This window comes from Oncorhynchus clarkii, chromosome 21 (assembly GCF_045791955.1).
Source record: "Oncorhynchus clarkii lewisi isolate Uvic-CL-2024 chromosome 21, UVic_Ocla_1.0, whole genome shotgun sequence".
NCBI lineage: Eukaryota > Metazoa > Chordata > Actinopteri > Salmoniformes > Salmonidae > Oncorhynchus > Oncorhynchus clarkii.
This window is the reverse complement of record NC_092167.1, coordinates 39,105,461-39,130,945: the sequence shown is the minus strand read 5'-3', so window position 1 is coordinate 39,130,945 and position 25,485 is coordinate 39,105,461. Positions and strand designations below refer to the sequence as shown.

The 25,485-nt window shown below is 43.4% G+C and overlaps 2 protein-coding genes across 5 annotated transcripts; both read right to left on the bottom strand.

Annotated features, from left to right (window-relative positions):
- Window positions 1-8,088: 8,088 nt before the first annotated feature.
- On the bottom strand, window positions 8,089-20,255 carry LOC139378997 (aconitase 1, soluble). 2 transcript variants are annotated; one of them, XM_071121685.1, is made up of 21 exons: window positions 20,114-20,255; window positions 18,335-18,475; window positions 17,947-18,115; window positions 17,592-17,729; window positions 16,609-16,678; window positions 16,258-16,441; window positions 15,826-15,965; window positions 15,369-15,540; window positions 14,922-15,022; window positions 14,532-14,648; window positions 14,186-14,345; window positions 13,782-13,917; window positions 13,315-13,399; window positions 12,962-13,118; window positions 12,543-12,667; window positions 12,195-12,299; window positions 11,810-11,952; window positions 11,402-11,549; window positions 10,996-11,118; window positions 10,109-10,294; window positions 8,089-9,786 (listed from the first exon to the last, which is right to left on the bottom strand). In XM_071121685.1, exons 2-21 carry the CDS (start codon window positions 18,459-18,461, stop codon window positions 9,670-9,672), a joined length of 2,703 nt encoding a protein of 900 aa, XP_070977786.1. In that variant the 5' UTR covers window positions 18,462-18,475; window positions 20,114-20,255; the 3' UTR covers window positions 8,089-9,669. The 2 variants fall into 2 exon arrangements, with proteins under 2 accessions (XP_070977786.1, XP_070977787.1); XM_071121686.1 differs by lacking the exon at window positions 20,114-20,255 and adding an exon at window positions 18,727-19,090.
- Window positions 20,256-21,820: 1,565 nt separating this feature from the next.
- Window positions 21,821-25,352, bottom strand: LOC139378996 (leucine-rich melanocyte differentiation-associated protein). Of its 3 annotated transcripts, none has more exons than XM_071121682.1 (5): window positions 25,277-25,352; window positions 23,712-24,002; window positions 23,094-23,276; window positions 22,789-22,866; window positions 21,821-22,233 (listed from the first exon to the last, which is right to left on the bottom strand). In XM_071121682.1, the coding sequence occupies exons 2-5, from the start codon at window positions 23,894-23,896 to the stop codon at window positions 22,089-22,091; spliced, it is 591 nt and encodes a 196-aa protein (XP_070977783.1). In that variant the 5' UTR covers window positions 23,897-24,002; window positions 25,277-25,352; the 3' UTR covers window positions 21,821-22,088. The 3 variants fall into 3 exon arrangements, with proteins under 3 accessions (XP_070977783.1, XP_070977785.1, XP_070977784.1); XM_071121684.1 differs by having other exon boundaries at window positions 23,094-23,273; XM_071121683.1 differs by having other exon boundaries at window positions 23,712-23,990; window positions 25,277-25,337.
- Window positions 25,353-25,485: the final 133 nt, after the last annotated feature.

Below are 25,485 nucleotides of genomic sequence, written 5' to 3'. Positions count from 1 at the left end.
TGGGTATGACATGACAAGCTTGGCACACCTGTATTTGGGGAGTTTCTCACATTCTTCTATGCAGTCTCTGCATTGCTATTTTCAGGTCTCTCCAGATATGTTTATCGGGTTCAAATCCGGGCTCTGGCTTGGCCACTAAAGGACATTCAGAGACTTGTCCCGAAGCCACTCCTGCGTTGTCTTGACTGTGTGCTTAGGGTCGTTGTTCTGTTGAAGGTGAACCTTCGCCCCAGTCTGAAGTCCTGAGCGCTCTGGAGCAGGTTGTCATCAAGGATCTCTCCGTACTTTGCTCAGTTCAACTTTCACTTGTTCCTCACTAGTCTGCCTGTCCCTGCTGCTGAAAAACAGCCCCACAGCATGATGCTGCCACCACCATGCTTCACCGTAGGGATGGTGCCAGGTTTCCTCCAAACGTGATGCTTGGCATTCAGGCCAAAGAGTTCAATCTTGGTTTCATCAGACCAGAGAATCTTGTTTCTGAGAGTCCTTTAGGTTCCTTTTGGCAAACTCCAAGCGTACTGTCATGTGCCTTTTACTAAGGAGTGGCTTCCGTCTGGCAACTCTACCAGAAAGACCTGATTGCTGCAGAGATGGTTGTCCTTTTGAAAGGTTCTCCCATCTCCACAGAGGAACTCTGGAGCTCTGTCAGAGTGACCATCGGGTTCTTGATCACCTTCCTGACCAAGGCTCTTCTCCCCCGATGGCGCAGTTTGGCAGGCGGCCAAGAGGAAGAGTCTTGTTGGTTCCAAACTTCTTCTATTTATGATGGAATGATGGAGGCCACTGTGTTCTTGGGGACCTTCAATGCTGCAGAAATGTTTTGGTACCCTTCCGCAGATCTGTGCCTCTACACAATCCTGTCTCCGAGCTCTACGGATAATTCCTTCGACCTCATGGCTTGGTGTTTGTGCGCTGACATGCACTGTCAACTGTGGGACCTTATATTGACAGGCTTGTGCCTTTTACAAAATCATGTCCAATCATTTACTACAGGTGGACTCCAATCAAGTTGTAGAAACAGGATGCACCTGAGCTCAATTTCGAGTCTCATAGGAAAGGGTCTGTATATTTATTTAAGTTGTTTTTATTTTTAATACATTTGCAAAAATGTCTGAACCTTTTTTTGCTTTGTCATTATGGGGTATATTGATGCTTTCCAAATGCACTGTACAGGGAGAAGGTCAGAGACCTGGTAGTGTGGTGCCAGGACAGCAACCTCTCCTTCAACGTCACATTGACTCGGTACAGGTAACCCCTGTATATAGCCTCATTGTTGTGTAATTTTATTGTTACTTTTTGATTTTGAATTTTTTTTACTTTAGTTTTTATTTAGTAAATATTTTCTTAACTCTATTTCTTGAACTGCATTGTTGGTTAAGGGCTTGTAAGTAAGCATTTCACGGTAAGGTCTACCTGTTGTATTCAGCGCACGTGACAAATAACATTTTTAGATTTTGATTTACATCATCATTTGGTACAGCAATTGGAATGCACCCGACCGCAAGGCACGACAGAGTACGGCCCAGTACACAACTGGGGCCGAGCTCCCTGCAATCCCTGCCACACAGGATTTATTTGTGTTCCACCTGCTAGACGGGAATAACCCCATATCCCTCCAGGACATGGATAAAGGTTTGTGGACAGACAGACTACCAAATGGCACTTGTTATGACATGAGTTCATTGTCAGTGCTATAGCCACAATTTTTCTGGAATAATTTCCGTCTTCGTGAAGCCAGTGAAAACCAGTCGAGCCGAGCGTGTGTTTCTGACAACAGACGTCCTGCTGGTGACAGATGGTACAGACAAACCCAAGGAGCTGCTGTACATGGTCACGGTCCCACCCCGGCAACAGCCACATGGAGTACATCAAACACCCCGTGGTGGCCATCAGCACCTTCAGCCAGATGGACATCGCTGCCAACCTGGTGGGCTACGTCCACAACAACAGAGCCACTACACCGCTGGAGACACCACAGTAATGGCAACACCTCTTCCAATCTATACAATTACTCTCTTTGGGGTCAATTCTAAGTTGATTTATGCACACCTAAATATCCTGTGCAATCACTTTTTGTATTATATTTACAGTGTTCATTCAGTGCCAAAAAATGGATATATCTGCTTTTCAAAATATACAACCAAAAAAATTATCAAATGCATTGAACAATGCAAGCTAGGTGCAATAATAACCTAGGTTCACACCCACAACCTTACCTAATATACAGGTATATTTAGTATCTATTGTTTATGAATGATAAGGTCTATTGCCTTACCCAGGTCTTTAACGGGTTTGTAGTCAGCAGCGGCAAGGCCACCCGTAACGGCACCCTGGAGATCTCTGTGGAGACCACCGGCCGCATCCTGCCCTTGCTGGCGTGTAACGGCGGCCTAAGTGTCCCTCAGGATTCCTCCATGGCAGTGACCCCCGACGCCCTCGCCCTGTCTGACTACGACACCCCACCCAGTGACCTCCTGTTCTTCCTGGCTCAGCCTGCTCCGGGGCGGCGTCCCGTTCACTGCCGGGAGTAACTTCACCCAGTGGGACCTGCAAGAGCTGGAGGTGACCTACAGGCATGGGGGTGGCTCCTCACAGATGGGCCGCTTTGCATTCACGACCTCAGACACTACCAACAGGGGCATCTTGCTGGAGGGGTGGGTTCAGACGGAGCCTGAGTACTTCACCATTCAGGTAGGACATACTCATCTGCATACATACCTCTGCCCAGATATTTAGCTAGAGGGGTCGATTCATACAGGTATAAATTAGCACAGCAACTTCTTCGTTAGTAATGGAATCTAAATAATAAGTAGGTTTCGATGGTACCTATTGAACATGTTCCAGATGGATCCGTTGGGCAGCTCGGACCCTGAGGTAGTGCAGCCGCTGTCTGTGTGGAAAGCTGAAGTTCTGACGGTCTCTATGACGGTCGCTATGGGATCTACCTCTCGTCCCGGGAGCTGAGAGCGCAGGACGCCTGCACCGAGGATGAAGGCCTCCCCTTCCACAGACCACCATACTTCGGTTACCTGGACAGCACTATCACAGATGTGCCCCCATATCCAGGGGCTTGAGGCCCCCTTCCCTCAGTTGAATATTTGATTTGACTTCACTCATAATTCATCTAAATGCATTGAATTTGGCCATCAGTGCCACTTCAAAGAACGACAGTTACCATAGCCTGTAAACAGGGTAATTGTGTTTGCTCTTCAGTAAACTTTGCACTGTGCATTTGCAGGCAGCTTTGCCCAGCAACAAAGGGAGGGACCAGAGCAAGAGGACTATTGTGTAGTTCAGCAACGGAAGCTCTGTCAGATAGCCTGGAGTTCAGAGTGTCTGATCCTCTAGGGAACACTGGACCCTCCCACGTGTAAGATGCTGCTCCGTGCACCACAGAAATGCTATTAATATTGTCAGTTAGGGGAGGAGAACCAATGGTCACATAGATACTATATGCCAATTTATATGACAGTATATGAAGATTTGGTGTTGGTAAATGGTCCTCGACGATTGTATTAGTCTCTTTATGTGACATATGTACTGTGTTCTTGTAATGAAAGAAGATACCATCACACTGGACCAACTTGGAAAGACAATGCACAATCCTTGGTTGGTGTAAAACAATTTTTTGTCCCTCATGGCTCCCTGCTACAGACTAGAATTGAAGTGGTCTCGCGTGGAGCTGGCTGTGTCTGAGAACCAGGGCGCTGACTCACTGGACATCCTACGGAAAGGCAACTTGGCAGAGTCCTCATACATCACCCTCAAGGTTTCTGATCTGTCCCTTTTTAAAACAGTCTATGATTCTTATACCAAGTCCTGTCATCTAGGGAATCGAGTGATAGATGGCACATTAAATGAATTATAGTGAGATGAATGTCACTTTTGGAATCTCTTTTTCTTAATATCTTAGGTGAGAGAAGTCACAGCGATAGCTGGAGAGGATTCCATTCTGAGTCCTTCCAGCCTAATCCAGTTTGATCCTGGTGTGTATGGCTTTGTAGTGGGATGTTGAACTACCATCAGATTAGATTGGAAACTAAAACCTCTGCTCTTTATGAAGGCGTGTCCAAAAGGAGCTGGCAGATGGAGACTACCCAAGACCAACTGGAGGAGGCGTAGGAGACATTTGAATTGACTGGTGTCCCCTGAGGAGGCCGTGCTGGGCAGCACCTCCAGGGCTCAGGAAAAGGTGAGCCTTTTGGGCAGTCATGCTGGAGTAACAATGTGTTTGTCTAAATTTGTCATCACATTTTCTTTTAATACATAATATGTATTTACATCAAGAAACATGATCTACCATGATAGATTCACTCCAACTACTCCCTTGAGCCTGCTTGTTGTGTCCGTATCCTACAGAAGTATTGACATTTATTTTATTTATTTAACTAGGCAAGTCAGTTAAGAAGAAATTCTTATTTACAATGACGGCCTACCCCAGCCAAACCCTCCCCTAACCCGGATGACGCTGGGCCAATTGGGCGCTGCCCTATGGGATTTCCAATCACAGCTGATTGTGATACAGACCGGGATTGAACCAGGGTCTGTAGTGACGCCTCTAGCATGGCGATGCAGTGCCTTAGATCGCTGCACCACTCGGGAGCCCAGAGGTCAGGCCGGCTCCTATGCTGCAACGTGGTCTCCTGGAAGCCCTGGGCTTCCACTAATGAGGTAGTCAACCTGAGATGGATAGTGCCTGAAACAGCAAATAATGTACCCCCATTAGTGGAGGCTGGTGGGAGGATGGAACAATATGAAACATATGGAAACCATATGACTACATTCCATTTACTGTACTCAATTTCAGCCGTTACAATGAGCCTGTCCTCCTATAGCCACTCCCACCAGCCTCCATTGACCCCTATAATTTACCCAATTATGTTGTGAATATCATACGTAGACTATTTCAGGGTTGAGTATGGGTTATCCGGAAATCATATCTCAATATTCTGGGCCAGTTTCCTGGACTAAGCTTGATATGTGTCAGGGAAACCGACCCTGTATGTCAGTTGTTTCATGTTTCAGTAACCTCATTGGTTGGCCATTCCTCCTCACCAACACAGATGGTCAGTGCGCAGACGTGTTATAAGGGCTGGACTTATCACAACGGTTACTGCCACTTCCATAGTCCGTAGCACCGAGCGCAAGGCGACATGGAGCGCTGTCGTCAGGGAATGCAGGGAGAGGTGAGAACAGGAGGGGAACATGTAACCTATTTTGATAGAATGTGCATTTCTGTTGTAGGAAACTAAAGTTTCTTATTTTTCCTGTGGTTCAGGTCACCAAGCCAATCTGGTGGGCATTTTCTCCAAGGCTGATATGGACTGGCTGTTGGACTTAAGTGGACGGAAACCATTCTGGATAGGTCAAATAAGTATCCTGTTCTATCTCCATTGGCTGAAAAGTGACTCAACATGCATGAGTGTGCGTGCGTCTACATTACCTCACTCACTGTCCTCTCCATATCTTAGGACTGACCAACAGTGAGAGTAGGGGACGCTGAGGGTGGGTGAGTGGAGAGCCCGTCACCTACACCAACTGGAGGGAGAGCCCGCCCAGAGGCAAGAGCAGGTGTGTTCTGGTGTTGAGGAGGGCCAATCGGCAGATCAGAGACTGTAAGACGGGCAGGGGACATCGCTACGTGTCTTACGTCAAGACGTTGGATTCATGATATGAAACAGAACTATGTTTCTCTCCACTGCCGTTGCAACAGGAATGGAGCTGACCCTCAAGACAAGCTACATTCATACAGCTAATCAAACGATTACCTAAAGGTACCAAAACAACAGTTCATATGGTACTACAGCAATAGATTAATGAAGAGGTCAGCTTCAATTAAAGAGTTAAAGTAGTAGTGCGTTGCAAACTCAAGTCAGCAAACATGTCACAGATGCACCGCTGAAGCTCTGTCATATACACTCTGTGGCCAGTTTATTAGGTACACCCATCTAGTACTGGGTTCGACCCCCGTAGACATGAAGGGATGCACCTGGTCAGCAATGATGTTCAGATACGCTGTGGTACGCAACAGCCTGTACTGTTGCCACCAGGCAGGATGGGTCCATGGACTCACGCTGCTTACGCCAAATCCTGACTCTGCCATCAGCATGATGCAACAGGAACTGGGATTTGTCAGACCAGGCAATGTTTAACCACTCCTCAATAGTCCACTGGAGCCGCTTCTTCTTGTTTTTAGCTGACAGGAGTGGAAGTCGGTGTGTACGTCTGCTGCAATAGCCCATCCATGACAAGGTCCGACGAGTTGTGCGTTCCGAGATGCCGTTCTGCGACGTTATGTCTGTTTGTGGCCTGCTTTCACGATTCTTGCCTTCCTCCTTTAACCTCTCTCATCAACCAGCTGTTTTTGACAACAGGACTACCACTGAATGGATGTTTTTATTTATCCCACCATTCTCGGTAAACCTTGGACCCTGTCGTATGTGAAAAGCCCAGGAAGACGTCCGTTTCTGAGATACTGGAACAGGCGCATCTAGCACTGATGATCATACCACGCTCAAAGCTGCTAAGGTTTTTCCCCCATTCTAACTTTCAATAGAACAGTAACTGAATGCCTCTATGCCGGTTTGCCTGCTTCAGGCCTGCCAACCCTGTCCAACTTTTTAGAGTACCAGACACACGTGCCGAATTGGGATTTTCTTCCCCAGCATGATTGTGTGCATGCTGTTTGTGATTCTGGTCGCTAATCAACACTAAAAGCAAAATCATTTTGAAAACATAGAATCAAAAACAAATGATCGCATCGACACAGGCCGCAAACTGGCTACACAATGCTTAAGTATACTACCGCAAAGGGAATCTAAACTCTGTTCGCTAGAGTCCGGTGTTTCAGCCTATGTAAAGGTGCCTATTGTATTTCTTCGCAGCGCATACGTCATTTCAGATTTTCGAAATTGATAACATCTACAGAAGCATTGCCTCTATAGCTAATTCCGGACACTAATTTATTCTGTTTATTTATTATTATACTTTTGTAATGCTTTTTGTGATGTGGATCATAATTACAGTTAGTCTATCAGGTTGCGTGGAAAATACAAAGCAGAATTAAATGTATATCAAACTCGCACAAATGCGACCAGTTTTCGTATTTCATTTCTTTCTCTAGCAAATGCGAGTGAACTGCTGGCACTTTATAGCCCACTGATTGTCCGAAACAATTAGTGTTTCCACAAGACAAGGAGTCGAAAAGGGATTTGTCAATGTGTTTACGTACAGCTGACAGTCGGCAAACTCAGTATCCCAACAAACAGGAGGGGCAGACACGTCGAATAATTACGTTTTAATCTCCATGTCCGTTGACACAAACTCCGTACATGTGTGTGTTGCAGCTCGAAAATAGGGTTGTTAGATTCACTCTGTGGATTTTTTAAAATATATAAAAATCGGGCCCTATTCATTTCTGCGTACGTGGATAACTGCTTGGTTGGTACACAAAATGCGTGCATGTTGGCAGGTCTGCTGCGTTATTTAGCAAGATAGGCCACGTGACTCAGGTGTACCTAATGTCAACCTGCTCATAAGCACTATTCCAGCTCCAGTAGTTTAAAGGGATAGTACTCTCAAATTACATGAGTTTCTTTACCCTTCAATGTTCAGTAGCTTTAGAGATGTATAGTACCGTTATACTAATTATTGCTGTAACCGCTGCACTGGTCATCTGTGTAGAACTAATAGTATTGTGAGTAATGGATACCTCGTGTACATTCTAAGTGTTATTTGACCTCAGTGTACGTCCATGATGGTAGCAAGGCATAACTGGGTTTGAGGAATACAGAACTTCCGTATAAAAATACAAGTTATATTTTATGAATAACAAAACAATATGGTGCTAACTTTAATACAGCTTTGTGTGGGTTAGGGTTACTAAAATTACATTGTGATATTTTCACCATTTTAGCCAGTTATTGTACAGATTGTATTTTCAAATTCCAGTTAAATGTAATTGTGTGTGCAATTCTTAGTGTTATATTCCAAATCCAGTGGTCTTCATTGCATTTCTTTAAATACATTTTTCAAGAATAGGCTACAGTATGCTAGTAATGCACAATTGACAACAGTGCTGCATTTGAGTTATGTAGAAGTTAAAGTTTATTAGAGGCAAAAGAACCGCACACCTGTTTAGGCGAGGTGCTGGCTAGCGGAGAATATACTTTGATGAAGACAGCTTGTCTGTCGAAACGTGGTTATTCACTTCTTGCATCTGAGGTCCTAATGTGCAGCTCTCCTTTTTTTCAAAAACATTCCTGTCTAAAGTCATAAATGAATGTGTATTAAATTTGACAAATGTAGTCTTACTCTGCAATATGGTGGATATGTCCAGTTATTTGCGGAAAGAAAAACAGGAAGGACGAAGACTACCACTAGCCCCGGTGTGGCCTTGTAGCAGACTCCTTCTGCTAACCTTGGGGGGAAAAATATACATTTTATCCATACCACAAACAAGTACCTTCTGAAAAGAATCTCAAAGTAGGACTTCATTCTTATTGATAGAAACTATTTGGTCCATTAAACCCCAAGTGCTTAGAGAAAATATGAATTCTCGCTTCAGCTAAGAAACTTCATGCTGTTTGGAATTCATGATTATATTCATTTGATTTACTAGCCTCCCTGTCACACCGGCAACTGGGAATTAAGTCCAGCCACACTCACCAATAGGGTTGCACAATTCTAACAGAGATTTCTGGAAACGTACTAAAATGTTGCAACCACCCACTGTGACAAAATCATAAGTCCTATTGCCAACATCAACAGGTTAAGAAAGAAAAGTGGATTTGTGAAACAAACAAGACTGAAATTAGTGATCTAGTAAAAACAGAGGCTGGATTTAAGAGACGAGGCATACGCACAATATACTGTTCCTCTCATAAAAGGCGAGGGTTAATGTCAACTTCACCATTTAAGGCAATTCAACTTAGGTACTCTAATTGCATTCTAATAAACTATGCTGGTCTCTTTTTCATAATACAAAGACAACACCCTCGTTGTCAGGAGTCGAAGCCAACCTATTACAGTGTCTGGGGTTAACACCTTATTCCCTATACAGTGCACACATTTTGGTCACAAGTAGTGCACTATGAAGGGAATAGGGCTCCATTTCAGAAGCAGCCTATGTCTGCTTCACCACAGCAGCAGTTTATAATAAGACATGAAATCAACAAATACAACCCTGGTCGGAACAGATGACCATGACTGGCAGCTTTGAACCAACGATGGTAACAACTGGACAAGACAGCCGACTAGGTTTGTGTGCATGGCTAGCTAATGTTAGCATGGACGGTGGGAGGGATGAGGGTGGGTGAACCACTGGTTTGGCAACAAAGAGGTAGGGTGGTTACATCATACAAGACCTGGGTTAAAGTATTTGTTTTCAAACACTTTAGCTGGGCTTGATTAAAAAAGCAAAGACTATTTTAACCCAGGTGTACATCATACCAGTGTTAAACGTGTTGTGGGGTACTTTGACTCATTCCATCATTCCGACCTGCAATGGATCAAGTATGGAACCAATTAATGCACTAAAAACACATAAGATTATGTAAACCAAATGTTAAAATCGAACAGAAACAGAGAGGGAGACTCAGCACGTTCTGTATCGCCATCTACACAGAAGATTTTCGTGTTCAGCGTGACTTGGTCCCAACGGCGTGCTCTCTAGTTCTCAGACATCTTGCGGATCATGTAGTTCAGGATGCCTCCGTTGTGGAAGTACGTCAGCTCCACGTCCGTGTCAAACCTCATCCTCACCTGGAATGTTTTGCCCGTGTCGAGCTGTGACGGAAGGGAAAAAGAGAGCGGTAGGATATTAGGATTAACTGCTGTTGATGCCGTATGTTCCAGGAGTAAGCTACCCAGCTAAGTATACGTTTATTTAACACTACAAAATAATAGTAAAATATGAGCACATTACTATATACAAAGTATTGCCACAGAATCACAGTACAGAAAGTGAACAGAAACTACTAAGTTCCATTTGTTAGCTGTGTCATGAAAGGATCTAGAAACTCCTGCAAAATTGACCATATGAATGATTGGTAACCTTTCCTCAGTCCAGTATTTCCCATCCCATTTTATCATCAGCAGGCAGACCAACCTTAATGTCAACAATCATCCTGGGTGTGAGTGGCTCAGGGATGACCACGGTGTAGCGCTCACGTCCTGTCAGCCCCAGGCTGTCTGCTGTGTCCCCAGCCAGGTACTCCAGAGGAATCACCCCCATGCCCACCAGGTTACTGCGGTGGATTCGCTCATAGCTCTCTGCCAGCACCGCCTTGATTCCCTGGGAGAGGGGCACAGAAGAGGGGTATCATGGGGGTATCCCTGCAGCCCACCCTCCGAGAAACTCAATTATACATGACTGCCATGGCATCATCCAAGTGGGGGCTTCATTTTGGTAGTAGTGAAGGAGTAGCTAGCTACCTACTTACTACAGAGTCCATGGACTGCAATGGCTTAGCGAAAACTTCATCTGACTAAGTTATACTATGGAGAAGCCAGAAACAGTGAAACACCTTGATGAGACCGCGCTTCCTGCCTGCCTCTGGACTTTCTCTCCCAGCTTGACCACCTCCCTCAGATGACCACTCAAGCCATGAACTTTCTAATGACTGTCCATCTCATGTTGCTAAATGACTTGTGCTTTGAAGCTCTTTGAAAAGCGCTATACAAGTTGAATAAATTATTATTCAAGAGTCTTGCATCATCTAATTGTGTCTTTCTCATGGTGCCACCTGGTGTTTATGGCTTCTGTGTACATTGTCCCTACTTTAAATTGTATGGTTTGTTCAATAATGTGAAATAACAAATCCACACAGCTCACCAGAATCTTATCTTGGCTAATGGAAAGCATCATACAGGCAATGGCATTCAAATCCATTTTTTCCATACATTCTTCTAATCTACAACATCATACATTATCAAAAGGTAATGTAAAAAAAGATAACATATCAAAACACAGCTATGATAAGAGGAGAGACAGACCAGGAGGAAGGGACCTTTAGCGGCCCAGTCTCTCGAGCTGCCCGATCCATACTCCTTCCCAGCCAGGATCATGAGGGGGAGGCCAGCCTGCTGGTAGCGCTCAGCAGCATCAAAGACATCCAGCTGTAGAGAAACAGACAACCCAAGAATACACTGAATATTTACACATTGATTCAAGTGGACAACCAGAGTACATATAACAGCCATACAACAAGGAAACTGCAATATGCGGTCAAAATACAAGAACAAACTCTAAACATACATGTATTGTAAGTTATTACATAAGCAACATTTTTTTTAAACTCATCTGATAATGTAATAACTTTATACATAATCTGGTGACTAAAATTATCTGGAGAATTATTACATTTCAGAGATATTATTGCAAATTATTACAGGGCTTTACCGTTTCATCAGAAGGTAAGTGCAGGGTGCGCGGAGCCTGCTTGTTCAGGAACTTGTTGAAGAGACGGATGTTGGCGAACGTGCCCCGGGCCATCACAGCATCGTTGCCACGCCGTGATCCGTACGAGTTGAAGTCACGTGGGTTTAAACTGCCAGGGCAAAGGATAAGAGAAAGATTAAACCTTTGACCCTTCATATAACTTCACTCTATCATAAACATGCTAAAAAACCCAGCGTTAAATTTCACACCATCATGCGGACCAGAAACGTATACTCTGCTGGTTGGGATATTTTCATTCCGCATGATCCATTCCAGCACGGTTCCAGCCATTACCAGGCAAGTGCAGTACAGCTCAGCTCAGTAGTATGAAAAAGTAATGTGAAATAGTGACTGCTTCCCATCTCTCACCCTCTGCTGGTCAGGTACCGTGCTGCAGGACTGGTTCGGGCGATGTTCCCAGCAGGAGAGATGTGGTCTGTGGTCACAGAGTCACCGAAGTTCAGCAGCACGTAGGCGTTAGTTATGGACTTGGGGGTCTGTAGTTCCTTGGTCTGAATGAATCACCAAAAGGTTAAGGAGATAGTTCTGCGGAATTGCATGAATGACAATGACTTCATAATATTAGCAGTTGGTAAAAGTGTCTAGTTGTGTATTGCAGTCTCTTCTTGTCCATAGGCTACCTGGAAACAAATATATAAATATGTACTTTCTCTGAACTATCCCTTTAACGTAATCTGAAATCCGAGGGGAAAGAACTCCGACATTACGACAGCATTAGGTTAGTGTGTTGTACCAGTCCATCGAAGAAGGGTGGGGACTTGATGTAGGTGGACTTGGGATCCCAGGTGTACAGCTTGTCTGAGGGGGCGTTGAGGGCGTTCCAGCGTTCATTCACTTTCTGACAGGGCGGAACAAGGTAGAACAGTCCCATATCAAAACTACAAAGACAACAGCTCTTTACACTAATGTACTAACCAAAACCTTGAAAAAGTAACCTATTGACACATTTGTACACTTTATGGCCTTCTAGAGGCTGAAATGTTGAGGCATTAATTAACCCCCCCACTAATGAACTTGTCTACACAATGAAACCAGGGGGAAAAAAATCATATAAAATTAATATCCAAAGAGTTGAGTTTACCTCAATCTTCTCATAAACCTCTTTGAACATAGCAGGAATGACAAACTGTCTCTCCACAGCCTGGATCTCCTCCCGTGTGGGCCAGATGTCCCTGAGGAAAACCTCCTTCCCTTTGTTGTTCAGAGCTACACCATGAAACCAGAGGCGGCGAAAGAAAAACAACAGAAACCAGTATCAGCACCGACAGCCCAATCTGTTTACACGTCTTGAGAGCTCCAGGAACAGTGTATGTATGAACCAGTGAAGGCTGGTGTCGCCTTAAAATTGGAGGATTTGGCTCATTGTAATGGGTGGAATTGAATGAATGGAACCACTCAATTAATTTAATTCCACCCATTACAGCCTCCACTGGTGTGAAAGCTATATAGAAAAACTATAGAACCATTGACAATTCACACCGTTGGTTCGAGGACACTCACCAATGGGCTCTGTATCAAAGTCAATCCTCACGGTTCCGGCGATAGCGTAGGCAATGACCAGCGGGGGAGAGGCTAGGTAATTGGCTCGTGTGTTGGGGTGGACACGCCCCTCAAAGTTCCTGTTACCTGATAGGATCCCAGCGGCTACTAGATCTCCCTGAAGGTAGAGGAACGTGTGAGGAGCTGTAGCCATTGACCATGCAGGGTTGTGTTCATTAGGCACCCAAAAGAAAACTGACTGAAACGGGGGGATTAAAAATGGACCACCCTCCCAAAAAAATTGTGTTTTCCATTGCATGCACTAATGAACACAGCCCAGGTGTGGGTGTAAAATGTTCAAAGTTAGTAGTTACCTGAGTAATGGCCTCCACCACAGGCTCTGGGAGGGGCCCACTGTTACCTATACATGTCATGCAGCCATAACCCACCACTTCAAACCTGACGGGGGGAAAATAACATATACCGACAAAAAGGAAATTATAAACTGGGTGGGTCGAGCCCTGAATGCTGATTGGCTGAAAGCCATGGTATATCATGGGTATGATATTAGAAAAAAAAGTATCATGTTGGTAAGCAGTTTATAATAGCAATAAGGCACCTCAGCAGTTTGTGGTATATGGCCAATATACCACAGAGTTGCGCATAAGAACAGCCCTTAGCCGTGGTCTACTGGCCATATACCACACCTCCTCGGGCCTTATTGCTTAAATACATCACACACTGTCATCCTGAAATGAAGGAGGATAAAGAAGCTAGGAAATACTTTTGAGCTGAACCCCTCATTCTCCAGACAATTAGTCTTCAGGAAGGAGTGCCTTACCCGAGCTGGAAGAGGTAGTCCATGACGCCACTCTCCTTTAGGTAGTAGGTGACCACTCCGCTGCCGGGCGACAGGCTGGTCTTGATGTAGGGCTTCATGCTCAGACCAGCCTCGATGGCCTTCTTCGCCAGGAGACCTGAAAAGCAACGCAGAGCCAATTCAACCTTATTGACTAAGCAACTTCCCAGATATGAATCCAATTACAGCTGCTGATAGCTGGGGTGTGTTCATTGGGGAAAGTAACGGAAAACTTTGGAAACGTTTTTGCAGCAGAAAACAAAAGAATAACATTTATTTTTGGAGTCCAGGTAGTTCCTCTGTTTCCGTCAATTTCGTCTGCTTGGTGTCTAACGAACACAACCCAGACAGCGCAGGGTATGAGGTATGGAGCGAGGGATACGTACCAGCCCCCAGCATAACAGAGGGGTTGCTGGTGTTGGTACAGCTGGTGATGGCAGCAATGACCACTGAGCCGTGGGAGAGGCTGTACTCCTTGTCATTGTATTGGAATGGAACCTTCACGTGGTGAAGCTCCGGAGTCACCTGGAAACCCTTGAAGCCTTGCTGCAATGGCACAAGTCCACAGAGTTAGAAAAGCTAGTGGGCTCACCTATAGAACCTATAGGTTTTCTAACTCTGTGCACACCTCATACACACATGCAAATATAAAAAGGGAAGGACTTGAGATAACAGGATGCTATTAGCATGTAGATACCAAAAAAGTCAGTGTTAAGCAGGTGTCGTCATTACCTTAGCTACCAGGCATGCCTCAAAGTCAGTCTTCATGTCCGACACAGCCACCCTGTCCTGAGGCCTCTTGGGACCACTGCAGCACGGAACCACGGTGCTCAGGTCCAGCTCATGCACCTGCATATGATGGAGAGCGGAGGCGGCACAGAGGGAAAATCACAATGAGACCGAAAGAAAGAGGAGATTAAAAGGGAGACTTGCCAATCATTTCACAGATACATTCCAGTCATACACTTGTCAAATCATTTTCAAAACAGAATGACTTCCAAAAGTCCCCATAGCTAGTCTAGCATGCCTGACAATCTTTAATCAAATACATCCAGAAACTACAAGTCCTAATTTCTAAATGACTAAAGGCGTTTGAAAAGGATCCACTGTGGAACAGAGTACCTGGGTGAAGTCAGGGTCCTGGGAGGAGTTGCTGTAGTCTCTGAACATGGCTACTGCTTTCAGATACCTGGTGATGTAATCCAGCTTTTCAGCATCTCTCCCTGGGCAGAGTGAGCAGGGGAAAGAGGAATGAGGAAAGAAAATGAAGAATCCAGACATGAAGTAAATTAGACTTTGCCAGTTACATCTACAGTTCCCTCAGGTTTTTAATACTACTATTATCAGCCCCGTTTTACATTTAAAATGTATTCAGAAAGGTTTTTGCCATTACAAAAGGAGAAAAATTACTCCGCTAAGTAGGTGGTATAACATTCAAAGGCTGTTTGAAAGTTTGCAATTTAAAAAAAAAAAGAGGCCAATGTAATATCTGTATTGCTTTCCATCGGAATCAGAAACATTGTAAATATAGACAAGTGCTGCTCATGTGCATTGGTGTGGATATCTCACCTGTCTGCTCCAGGTACTGAAGACTGATGTGGTCTACAGGGAAAAAAGCTGCAGTAGCGCCGTACTCTGGGCACATGTTGGCGATGGTGGCTCGATCAGCTATGGATAGCTGTGCCACACCTGGCCCGAAGAACTCCACAAACTTCCCCACGACGCCGACCTGGCGCAGGTGCTGTGGGTACAGAGGGGGAGAATGGGACACTCAGACAAACAGTGTTTCTATGTGACATACACTGGTGAAATGAAATTGCTGCCACTGTTTATCTACAACTAATCTATTCAATACAACTTTATTTATCCCCTTATCAAATCAACACACTTCTCCAAACCAATAGCATTGATAGGGCTACTTTGCTAAATCATTTCATGCCTTGAGCTACATTGATTAGACAGATTTGTCCAAAAGAGATGTCCATTGATAAAACAGTGGCAATCGTGGAACCGCGGAACCAGTTACCTTAGTGACGGTGAGGACGATGTCGGTTGAGGTGATGAACTTGTTGGGAGTGCCCTGTAGCCTGTAGCCGATGACTTCGGGGAGCACCATGCTGATTGGCTGGCCCAGCATGACGGCCTCCGCCTCGATCCCGCCCACACCTACAACAAACATGTACGACAGGATTTATTCCAGCTCTGGGCACATTCCAGTAGCATGGCTAGATAGCTCATATTTTCTCAAGTACATTTTGGGGTTTGGTTTACTGGTAGCTAAGTACTGCCCACTTGGAGGAAAAAAAAAAAAAAAAAAAAAAAAAAAAAAACTCCAGTAATTTGTAAATGCAGTAATTTTGTAATTTGGGTGAACTATCCCTTTTAACACCATTAGTAAAGATTTGAGTCAATCCCATTTATCTTTTTAACAGTGTACATAATCCAATCTAGTAATTACCCCAGCCCAGCACGCCCAGGCCGTCAATCATGGTGGTGTGGGAGTCGGTGCCCACCAGACTGTCAGGGTAGTAGTAGCCGTCCTGGTCAAACACCACCCTGGCCAGGTACTCCAGGTTGACCTGGTGCACTATCCCCGAACCGGGGGGAATGATACGCATGTTCTGGAATGCTTTGGAGCCCCACTGTGGAACGGGAGCGGGGATCAAGATCAATAGTTTAGGGAGGCTTGTGGGTTTTATACATGATATTGTTATTGCTATGATTGAAAGAGGGCCATGTGTGTTGTAAAGTGTGTGGTCTTTATGAAAGGCTTATGAGTTAAACTATGGTGGACAAAGGGTTTGGATACCTTTAAGAACTCAAATCGCTCTCTGTTTCTGTCAAACTCCAAGTCCTGGTTTTTCTGGAGGCTGTCAGACCTGGAAAAAGATAAATATAAATTGACTCAATCTGAATTTCTTAAAAACACATAATCAGTAATCAGTTCTCATAAAAGTAAAACATCTAGGAAAGGAGTTGAGGAGTATTTCAGCAATCAAGATATGCAACTTTCAGAATACAGAAATCTGGCCCGCTGGATGAGTTTGGCATCATCATATGATGCAAAATGCATAATTGGGGCCTGATTTCTGTATTTTGAAAGTTACAGTACATATCTTGAAAACTTGATTGCTGACATGCTAAACATTTTGGAACTATATCAACAATTGACTACTGAAACAAATACCAAAATAAAACTCTAGCCAAAAGCTTTCTTTTAAGTTCCAGAAAATTACACAAACGTCATAATGTACATCTCCTAATATGTCTACTTGAAAGTAGAATGAGCAGAAAATTACAAATCTGTAAGAAACAGTGTATCAGCGTTGGGAATTGGGAATATTTTGCTTTATAGGTTTACACCTCTCGGGACAAAATAGCAGTTAGTATTTGCAACAATGTCAGCTTGGAGACTCACCTACATTGTGACCATGCTGTCATTATTTCAGCGTTATGCAACATTATGATGACTGGTGGTCAACAGAAGTGTCGAAATCTACAGGCTCCACTAAGTCTCTTAAGAGCAAAGTCCAACAAACAAGCTCACCCTACAGAACATTCCACTCTGTGCTTACACATCAGCCTGTGTTTGCTTCATAAATATGTAATAAAAGGTGTAATAATTCCTCCAGCAATTAGCCTGTGTAGCAGTATTTCACTGAAATGACCAGTATTCATAAACTTCTAATTCACAACAATTCCTCCTGAATGGAAATTCACTTAATGCTCAGCCCTACTTTAATTGACCCCCCCTCCCCACACACATACACAAATCTGACCCCCCACACTTACTTCCTGTTGAAGTCCACCTGGATGGAATGATCAATGACAAGGTCCGCTGGACATACTGGGTTGATCTTCTCTGGATCTCCACCCAGCTTCTTCACAGCGTCGCGCATCGCAGCAAAGTCCACTACTGCAGGCACTCCACTGCAAGGGGAAAGAGACAGGCCACAAGTTATAATATAAATCCATTCACTATTCAAAGCAACCCCTTTAAAAAGGGAAAGAAAAGCCACCTCAATTTGGATACCTGCCCATCAGCTTTGCCCAGTTTACAATACAGATAGTACCATGGCATATTTTACCATTAAAGATTTCTCATGAGCACACCTGCAGAATTGATACACCATGTGGTTTAACTCACGTGAAATCCTGCAGGATGACCCTGGCAGGTCTGAATGGCACCTCTACGCTTTGAGTCTGGGTCTGCTTCCAGTTCAGGATGCTCTCCACGTCTGACCGCTTCACCAGGAACCCATCACAGTTCCTCACAGCCGACTCAAGCAGCACACGGATGGAGAATGGCAGGCGGTCTTGAAGGAGGTGGGAAGCATTTCATATTAACCATCAGGTTAGAAGTTCAAAAATAGTGACAGTGCAATTAACTGAATGTAATTCATGAATCAGAATAAATCTAGTTTGAGCATTTACTCAAATTAACTAAATGTCAGTACATTTCCAGAATTTAGCCTAGTACACCAACCATGCTCACCACCAATTGCCAAAGGGGTTATGGTACTTTGAGATCCTACCATATCTGGGGTCTCCAAGCTTTGAGAGGTTGTAGAACTTGTGGTCGGGGATGTTTGGGTCCAGAGCCTCAACTATGTGTGCAAAAGGATTACTCATAGCTGTAGACTTTCTCCCTCTCTCACACATACACCTGGGGTTAGCTGGAGGAAACAATTCAAGGTTCAGTGTCAAAAACTAAAGCAGTAGCAACTTCTTATGGATTGACATTAAGGGTTGCCCTATTGCCCAGGACAAGTGACCTGAGCAGTCACAAAAGTTGAGCCTGCTCCCGTGGTTGCCCCATTGCTCAGGTACTTTGTAATTTAAAAAAACATTTTCTCTTTAAAAAAAACAACAACTTATAACAACCAAATGGTTCCTCTCCTGTGTGTAGGTGAAAATCGCTACTTACTGCTTTTTATCTTTTTACGGGAGAACCTGTTAGGTCAAGGAAGTTTCAGCACGGACAGACAGGGAAGTACGATTCCAGCTAAATGCTGGGTATAACAGACCTGTGAATTAGCCTAGTACGGTGTTCCAAAACACAATATTTCTGGAATACTACTATCCTCTGATGCGTATTAAATTAGGCTAATCACTCAACAAGTGGAAAAAACTTGAGCATTGTTCAAACTGTGGTTTGAACTAATTCACTACCAATCCCTATCTAACATCCTTTTTATACTCAGGAAAATGCAACCAAATAGCCTACAAATCGTGCTTGACAGGAATAGGCTAGAAGTATTAGCATAAGCCTATTGCCTAAAAATGAAGATTCTCTGCCAAGGTTGAACAGACAGTGAAATCCGCAAACAACATCAGCCTCTATGAATGTGTAATCAGATGTCAAACAGAGTATTTGTGATGTAAGGGTACCCAAGGTTAATACGTGTCCCCATATTTATCTGTGTCAAAGGGGATACCTCTGATAAGAAAGTGCATCTTTGTAGCACCCTTGTGACTTTGACGACAAATGGAATTGAAGGGAACGTTAAAAATAACAGTCAACTCATGATGACCTAAGATTGCCTGGTGCCGCAATGTACTCTCGCAACTTTCCAAGTACTGCCCTGTTACAGTATCCATTAGCAAATAACCAGATTTTGAAATATAACTCTACATTCTCCATTGTGCAGAACTCCCGGGGCATACATTTTCTCAAGTAAGCGTATGTTAAAATGTTCGTGTGAATGTTAAAGTTGTTAACTAAATGGCTAGCCCAAGATATATCCTAGTAGTGTCTGGAGCAGGTCATTTTTATTTTATTAGAATGGAAAATAGAATGAGATTCTATTATGGGTTGGATTTTAGGCCTGTTATTTGTTACACGATATCTAAGACAGTCATACTAGCCTGAGAAGTTGATAAAGCTAGTATCCGACTAAACTCAACTTCAAGATAGTAGCTTAATCCATTGGGACCAAGATTGGGTCCTGAACTGACAGTCTCCCACACCAGACACTGCTAACAACAACAGGCTTTGTGCGGTTCTAGTGTTAAACATGATAATAGAGAGAGCGAGATGAGACATTTAGGGATTTCTAACAGCGGCTAACTAGAACTATACCTACGCCTGGCTAAATTAGTTAGTTACTGTAGCTAGCAGTTACTGTAGCTAGCTAGTTGACTTAGCTAGCTGGCTAGCGTATCCTGCTAGCTTTGAATAGCAATCAACGTCACCGGTTACTAACCAGTTATGCTGAGTCACAGCACTTGGCCTTAATAACTTTAAATACAGTAAATTTACTTTGAAAGCATGGTGAAGATTACAAATAATTGCAAAAAACAGTCACACATACCACTTCTTCTCTTTACAGTTGAAGCGAAGCTAATGTTTATTTTTTATTTTTTTGTTCTGGTCGCTAGCTTGTCGGACGCGATGACGTATATAAGCCCTGAATTGCTAACGCTATGTATTGGCCATTGAGAGGCTTTGAAGGCACGGGTTGGTCATATGACACTCCCTATTAGGAGCAGTCCGCCATAGGATCTAATGAATGGAATTCTACAGTATTTAAATTAAATGTTTCAAGGACAAAATTACATGTATTTAAGTATTTTTGTTGTTGTTGTAGTGGGGACAGAAACATTAGTACTCTCTAAAAAATACATTAAGGGAAATGTTTTATATATTTGTAATATTTGTATGTTTAGCTTGCATAATATCATTTAAAATTATGCATTAAAGTGTCTGTAATAGAATAAACGTGTCAAAAACTAATGTAGACATTAATATATGCATTTCTATATTTTCCTAAATATTTTTTACAACAGTGGGGGAGTTGGCTTCAACACAGCTCCCCCCAACAGTCATCTCGTGTACATATATGAATCATTGGTCCAAAGCTCCAAGACCTAAGTCCACTGATAAGTCCTAGCAGTGAGGGAGTGAGTGACTGACAATTTTTTTCTTCTTCTGAATGGTTAATAATATGGTTGATAACATCTTCTTCAAATAATGTTGATAGGCAGGTGTTTTTTCTGACCGATCACTGCTTAGAATCCAATACATGTGAATGTGTCAACAAGCCTAAACCCTACTGATTCTTCATTAATGTGCTCCCCTCCTCTCTACCTACATTTCCCTCACAGTCCCGTCAGTTTCCCTTGAGTGCCATTAGTTTGGCTGTTTAGCCTACCTTAGTTATCCACCACCCATCAAAGCCCTGCCATTCCCAACCAATCAGAGCACATGGAAAGGCGCATCTGGACACTGCACCCACCCACTCAGGTCAGTGTTATCGTTGTCCGAAGAAAGAAGACACATTTCTGAGGACTATTTGTATTGTGGACAGTAACAAGAATACCTGAAAGTGGTGGGTGCATCAAATCCATTTGGAGTAACACAAGTACTCTTCCACCAAGGTTAACTCCCAGTCAAGATTCATGTTATATGACGAAAAGTGTGTGTGTGTGTGTGTGTGTGTGTGTGTTGATGAAGAGGAAAAGGAAATAAATCCCTAAAAAGAGAAGCATCAGCATGGTTCTGACTAGACATCCTGTGGAGGGTCAGAACCCAAATCACAGTCAGCATAATTGTATTAGTGGGTGAGGGCATTCACAGCCAACCACTCAGACAACCATTTTTATAATGTGCATTAAAAGATTATAGGTCACCTTTATAGCTTGATAGCTATTGTCTGACAGAATTTGTTACCTACACAATACACAATAGATTGTATCATATCACATGGTAGGTCTAACAACCATTTAAAAACACAACAGAACAGTGCTGTGTATCACTTCATCTTGAATAACACAAGAAAAAGATTTAAACTAACTTTTTCAAATAGATAATTGGACACTGTATGAGGAAACAATCCATTTCTCAACCATGCTTGTCATGTTAATTCCATGTTGTCACTCTCACTCTCTGAGTTAGGACTTTTCAATGGTCATTTTGAAAGATCAGTCAGTACACTGGTAATTTGATATCTCATAGGCCTAAATAATCTCTTTTCTTGCCAAAGGGACTTATGTAACAGACAAGTAATGACAAAATGACGTTTGAGTGTGACATGGAATTATTTACTTCATTCACCATTTAAATGGAATATCTTCCCTTCATTTCTTTCATGATAAGGGAAATTCCCCATGTCCATAGAAAATCATAACAAAAAGTATCCCATTTTCATTTGAACACATAACATGTTGACAATATATTTACAACTGGTGCTAGCTTGCTTGAACTAATCATTTATCGCGAGAATGAATGATTTGCTCATCTTGATACGTCTTCAGATCAGTTATATAGGTAGCAGTATTAAGGAGGGTTCAACGATGGAGCTCCTTCCTCCTTTTGCTGCCTTCCCTGGTCCTCTGCATCCTATAGGTCTTCTTAGCCTGCGCTCTCTCTTTCCCCAGAACCTCAGTGTCATCCAGGATCGTCAGGCTTGGGATCTGACTGATCACATACTGCCTGTGTGGGAAGACAAATATGGCATATAGGCTAATATTTGACAGCACTGAAAATTATTTGACAGTGTGTCACGCTGTACATTAGCTTACGACTGATTCAGGTTTTTTGGGGCCTCCCGAGTGGCGCAGCGGTCTAAGGCACTGCATCTCAGTACTAGAGGCGTCACTACAGACCCTGGTTTGATCCCGGGCGGTATCGCAACCGGCCGTGATCGGGCTCTGCACAATTGGCCCAGTGTTGTCCGGGTTAGGAGAGGGTTTGGCTGGGGTAGGCCGTCATTGTAAATAAGAATTTGTTCTTAACTTACTTGCCTAGTTAAATAAAGGTTAACAAATGTTTAAATGAAGCTGTCATGGATCGGGGACAAAATATATCACAGCCAGATGTCTATCATACAACATCTGATTCCTTCAGGCACCAACTCTGTAACTTATTTAGAGTTACGGAATCTAATCCTGCTCCTATTACCGTGTCACAATACATCATTGTCATCTCTTTTTTTTTTAAATACACAGGTGCAGCTTTAGTGTATCAGCTGTGTTCACTCAAGCTCACCTGTAGTCTATGTACTGGGGCAGACTCCCTCCATTGAAGTAGCTGGGTGCTGCCTCGTTGTTCATCATGCTGAGGATCCTAAATGAAGTAGAAATATCCAGAGGTCAGACAACGACACTTAAAATGGTCTTTGTGGTATGGTGTCATGTTTTTTGTACATTGTATTACCATACCATTACCATGCTCCACAATGTTGCACCATACTGAACCCCAAAGAAGTTGGCTTTAACAGAAACAAAATGACACCCAAGCAAAAACACACACACACACACACGCACACAGCCCTCAGTAAAAGCCATTCTTACTTGATGTTGGGAAACTTGCGGCGGATCTCCTCCACGAAGATGGGCAGGTTGCTGATCTTGTTCTTGTTGATCCACACGGTGGTGACGCTTGGCATGTAGGGGAACTTGACGTGGGACGAATAGATGTTGCAGTCCAGGATCAGAGTGCTGAGCTGCTCCAGTTCACCCAGGAGAGCTGGGCTCCGTTGGCAGCGGAGTGAAGGAGAGATTGTTTGTGTGAATGTGCAGCATGTACATTTCATGTCAGGATTGGGTTCAATTCCATTTAAATTCCAGTCAATTCAGAAAATTAAACAAATTCAAATTCTCCTTATTGAAAAGCATTTGACGAGAACTGGAATTGGAATTTCAGTATACTTCCTAAATTGACTGGAATTTACATGGAACTGACCCCAACCCTGTTGCATGTCTCGTATTTCTTTGTGTCAGAGAGAGATGTGTTTGTGTTGCTTGTATGTATGTGTCTTCAACAGTGTGGTTTTCCATCTCTGGTGAGTGTATGTACATGACTACAAGTGTGTTTGTGTGTGTGTGTGTGTGTGTGTGTGACGACTGCGTGTAATATGTGTGAATGTGTGCATATACTGTCTGTGTACAGGGCCCATAACAGAAGGATACTCCTCCAGCAGGTTGTAGCTGAGGTCCAACACTTCCAGGGTGTGTTGCTGGGCTAGTATGACTTCGTAGGGGATCTCTAGCAAGCCCTGGTAGGCAAAGGAGAGACTCCGAAGCCCCAGCACTGGGCCTGGCTGACCGGGCTGGCTATACTGGCCTGGTGCAGCAGGCAGCCCCTCTGTCTCCATGGCTAAGAAGCCGAGCTACAGCCTCCGAACACCTTACTCCTCGGTGCCAACTAGCCAGATTACCAGGGTATTCAGATACATGGCGCCGTAATCCCTGAAATCCACCCTCAAATCAAAACAAGGGCATAATGGTTTAGTTATTGAGAGTACTTACTACCAAAAAACATTTTCTAGGAGTTAAACATAAGCAAGAAGCCAAAATGCTCATTCCGGACCCAAATGTTTTCTGAATAGTACAGGTCATATAACTGACTGACAAAAGAGTTATTACTCAGGCAAACCTGGGTTAATATACTATTTGAAATCTTTCAAATACTTTCAGCTTTGCTTCAGCCTGCCAGGAGTGCCATCTGGTTGGGGTTTGCACTTTTGGGAGATTTCTATTGGTTCCATTGCAACAGGCAAGCTCAATCAAGTACAGCTAAAGTATTTGAAATGATTTCAATTAGTATTTAGTCCCTGATCAGCGGGATTGAATGTAAAGCAGCAGCTGCAGTAGCCCTTCAGGACCATCATTGAATACCTCAACAATTTCCCCTAATTTGTCACCTTTGAGACGTGTTGGTACATCGTGAACTTTGGAATGTTGACATGAGTGAAGAACAGCATCGGTCAAAAAAACTACACTAACAGAATCCAAACGTGTTCTGGCTAGAGGAATACAATACAGTACTTCACCATCACCGAGGTGATTCAGTTTTCATTCAGTTCACCTAATGACCTTCATTTGTAGCATACAGTAGGTCCACAGCAGTGCCTGTTCTCATGTGTTATTATAGTCATTTCATCCTTAGATCCAGGCTGAGGTATTGGAAGTCAAAAAACACTATGAATGATCCACTGTGTTAGTTAGAAAACCAGACCAAATGCCTGTGCATGTAATTTACTCAGCGGCAGGTAGCCTAGTAATTAAGAGCCTTGTGCCAGTAAACAACAAGTTGCTGGTTTGAATACCCAAGCCAACTAGGTGAAAAAAAATCTGTCAATGTGCCCTTGAGCAAGGCACGTAACCCTAATTTCTCCTGTAAATCGCTCTGGATAAGAGTGTCTGGTAATTTATTGTGCATTTAATGTCAACTGAAGGTAATCAAGGCAGATCCGCCTGGTTCTACAAACATCTATAAATCTTGCCATCGAAAACATCATATAAAAAAACTATGCTTGTATGGTCAACAACTCTTAAAAAAAACAATCTACATCGCTCAAGGATAATACGAAGACCGCAGAGCCGTCTCTTAAACTTGTCAGATACCTAGGACCATTAATATTAAACAGGTCAACTTAAACAGACAAACAACTTAAACAGCATTTAAAAACAAAACATACAGCACATTATAAACATATCTATATACAAATAATCATTTTTTTGACTTAACTCACCAATATGTGTAGTGAGGTGGTTTTCAGGCAGGTCTACCAGCTGAGATGCAGTCTGCTCACTGCACATAAAAGGCACTCATTCATGGGACAGCTCTGGATCACAAGATCGAGATAATCACATTGGCCATTAACCCCCTCCTCTCCACAGGTTCTCCCAAAGGCTAAGACCCAGGCCACATTGCTGATAGAAATAGTAATGAATAGAGCTG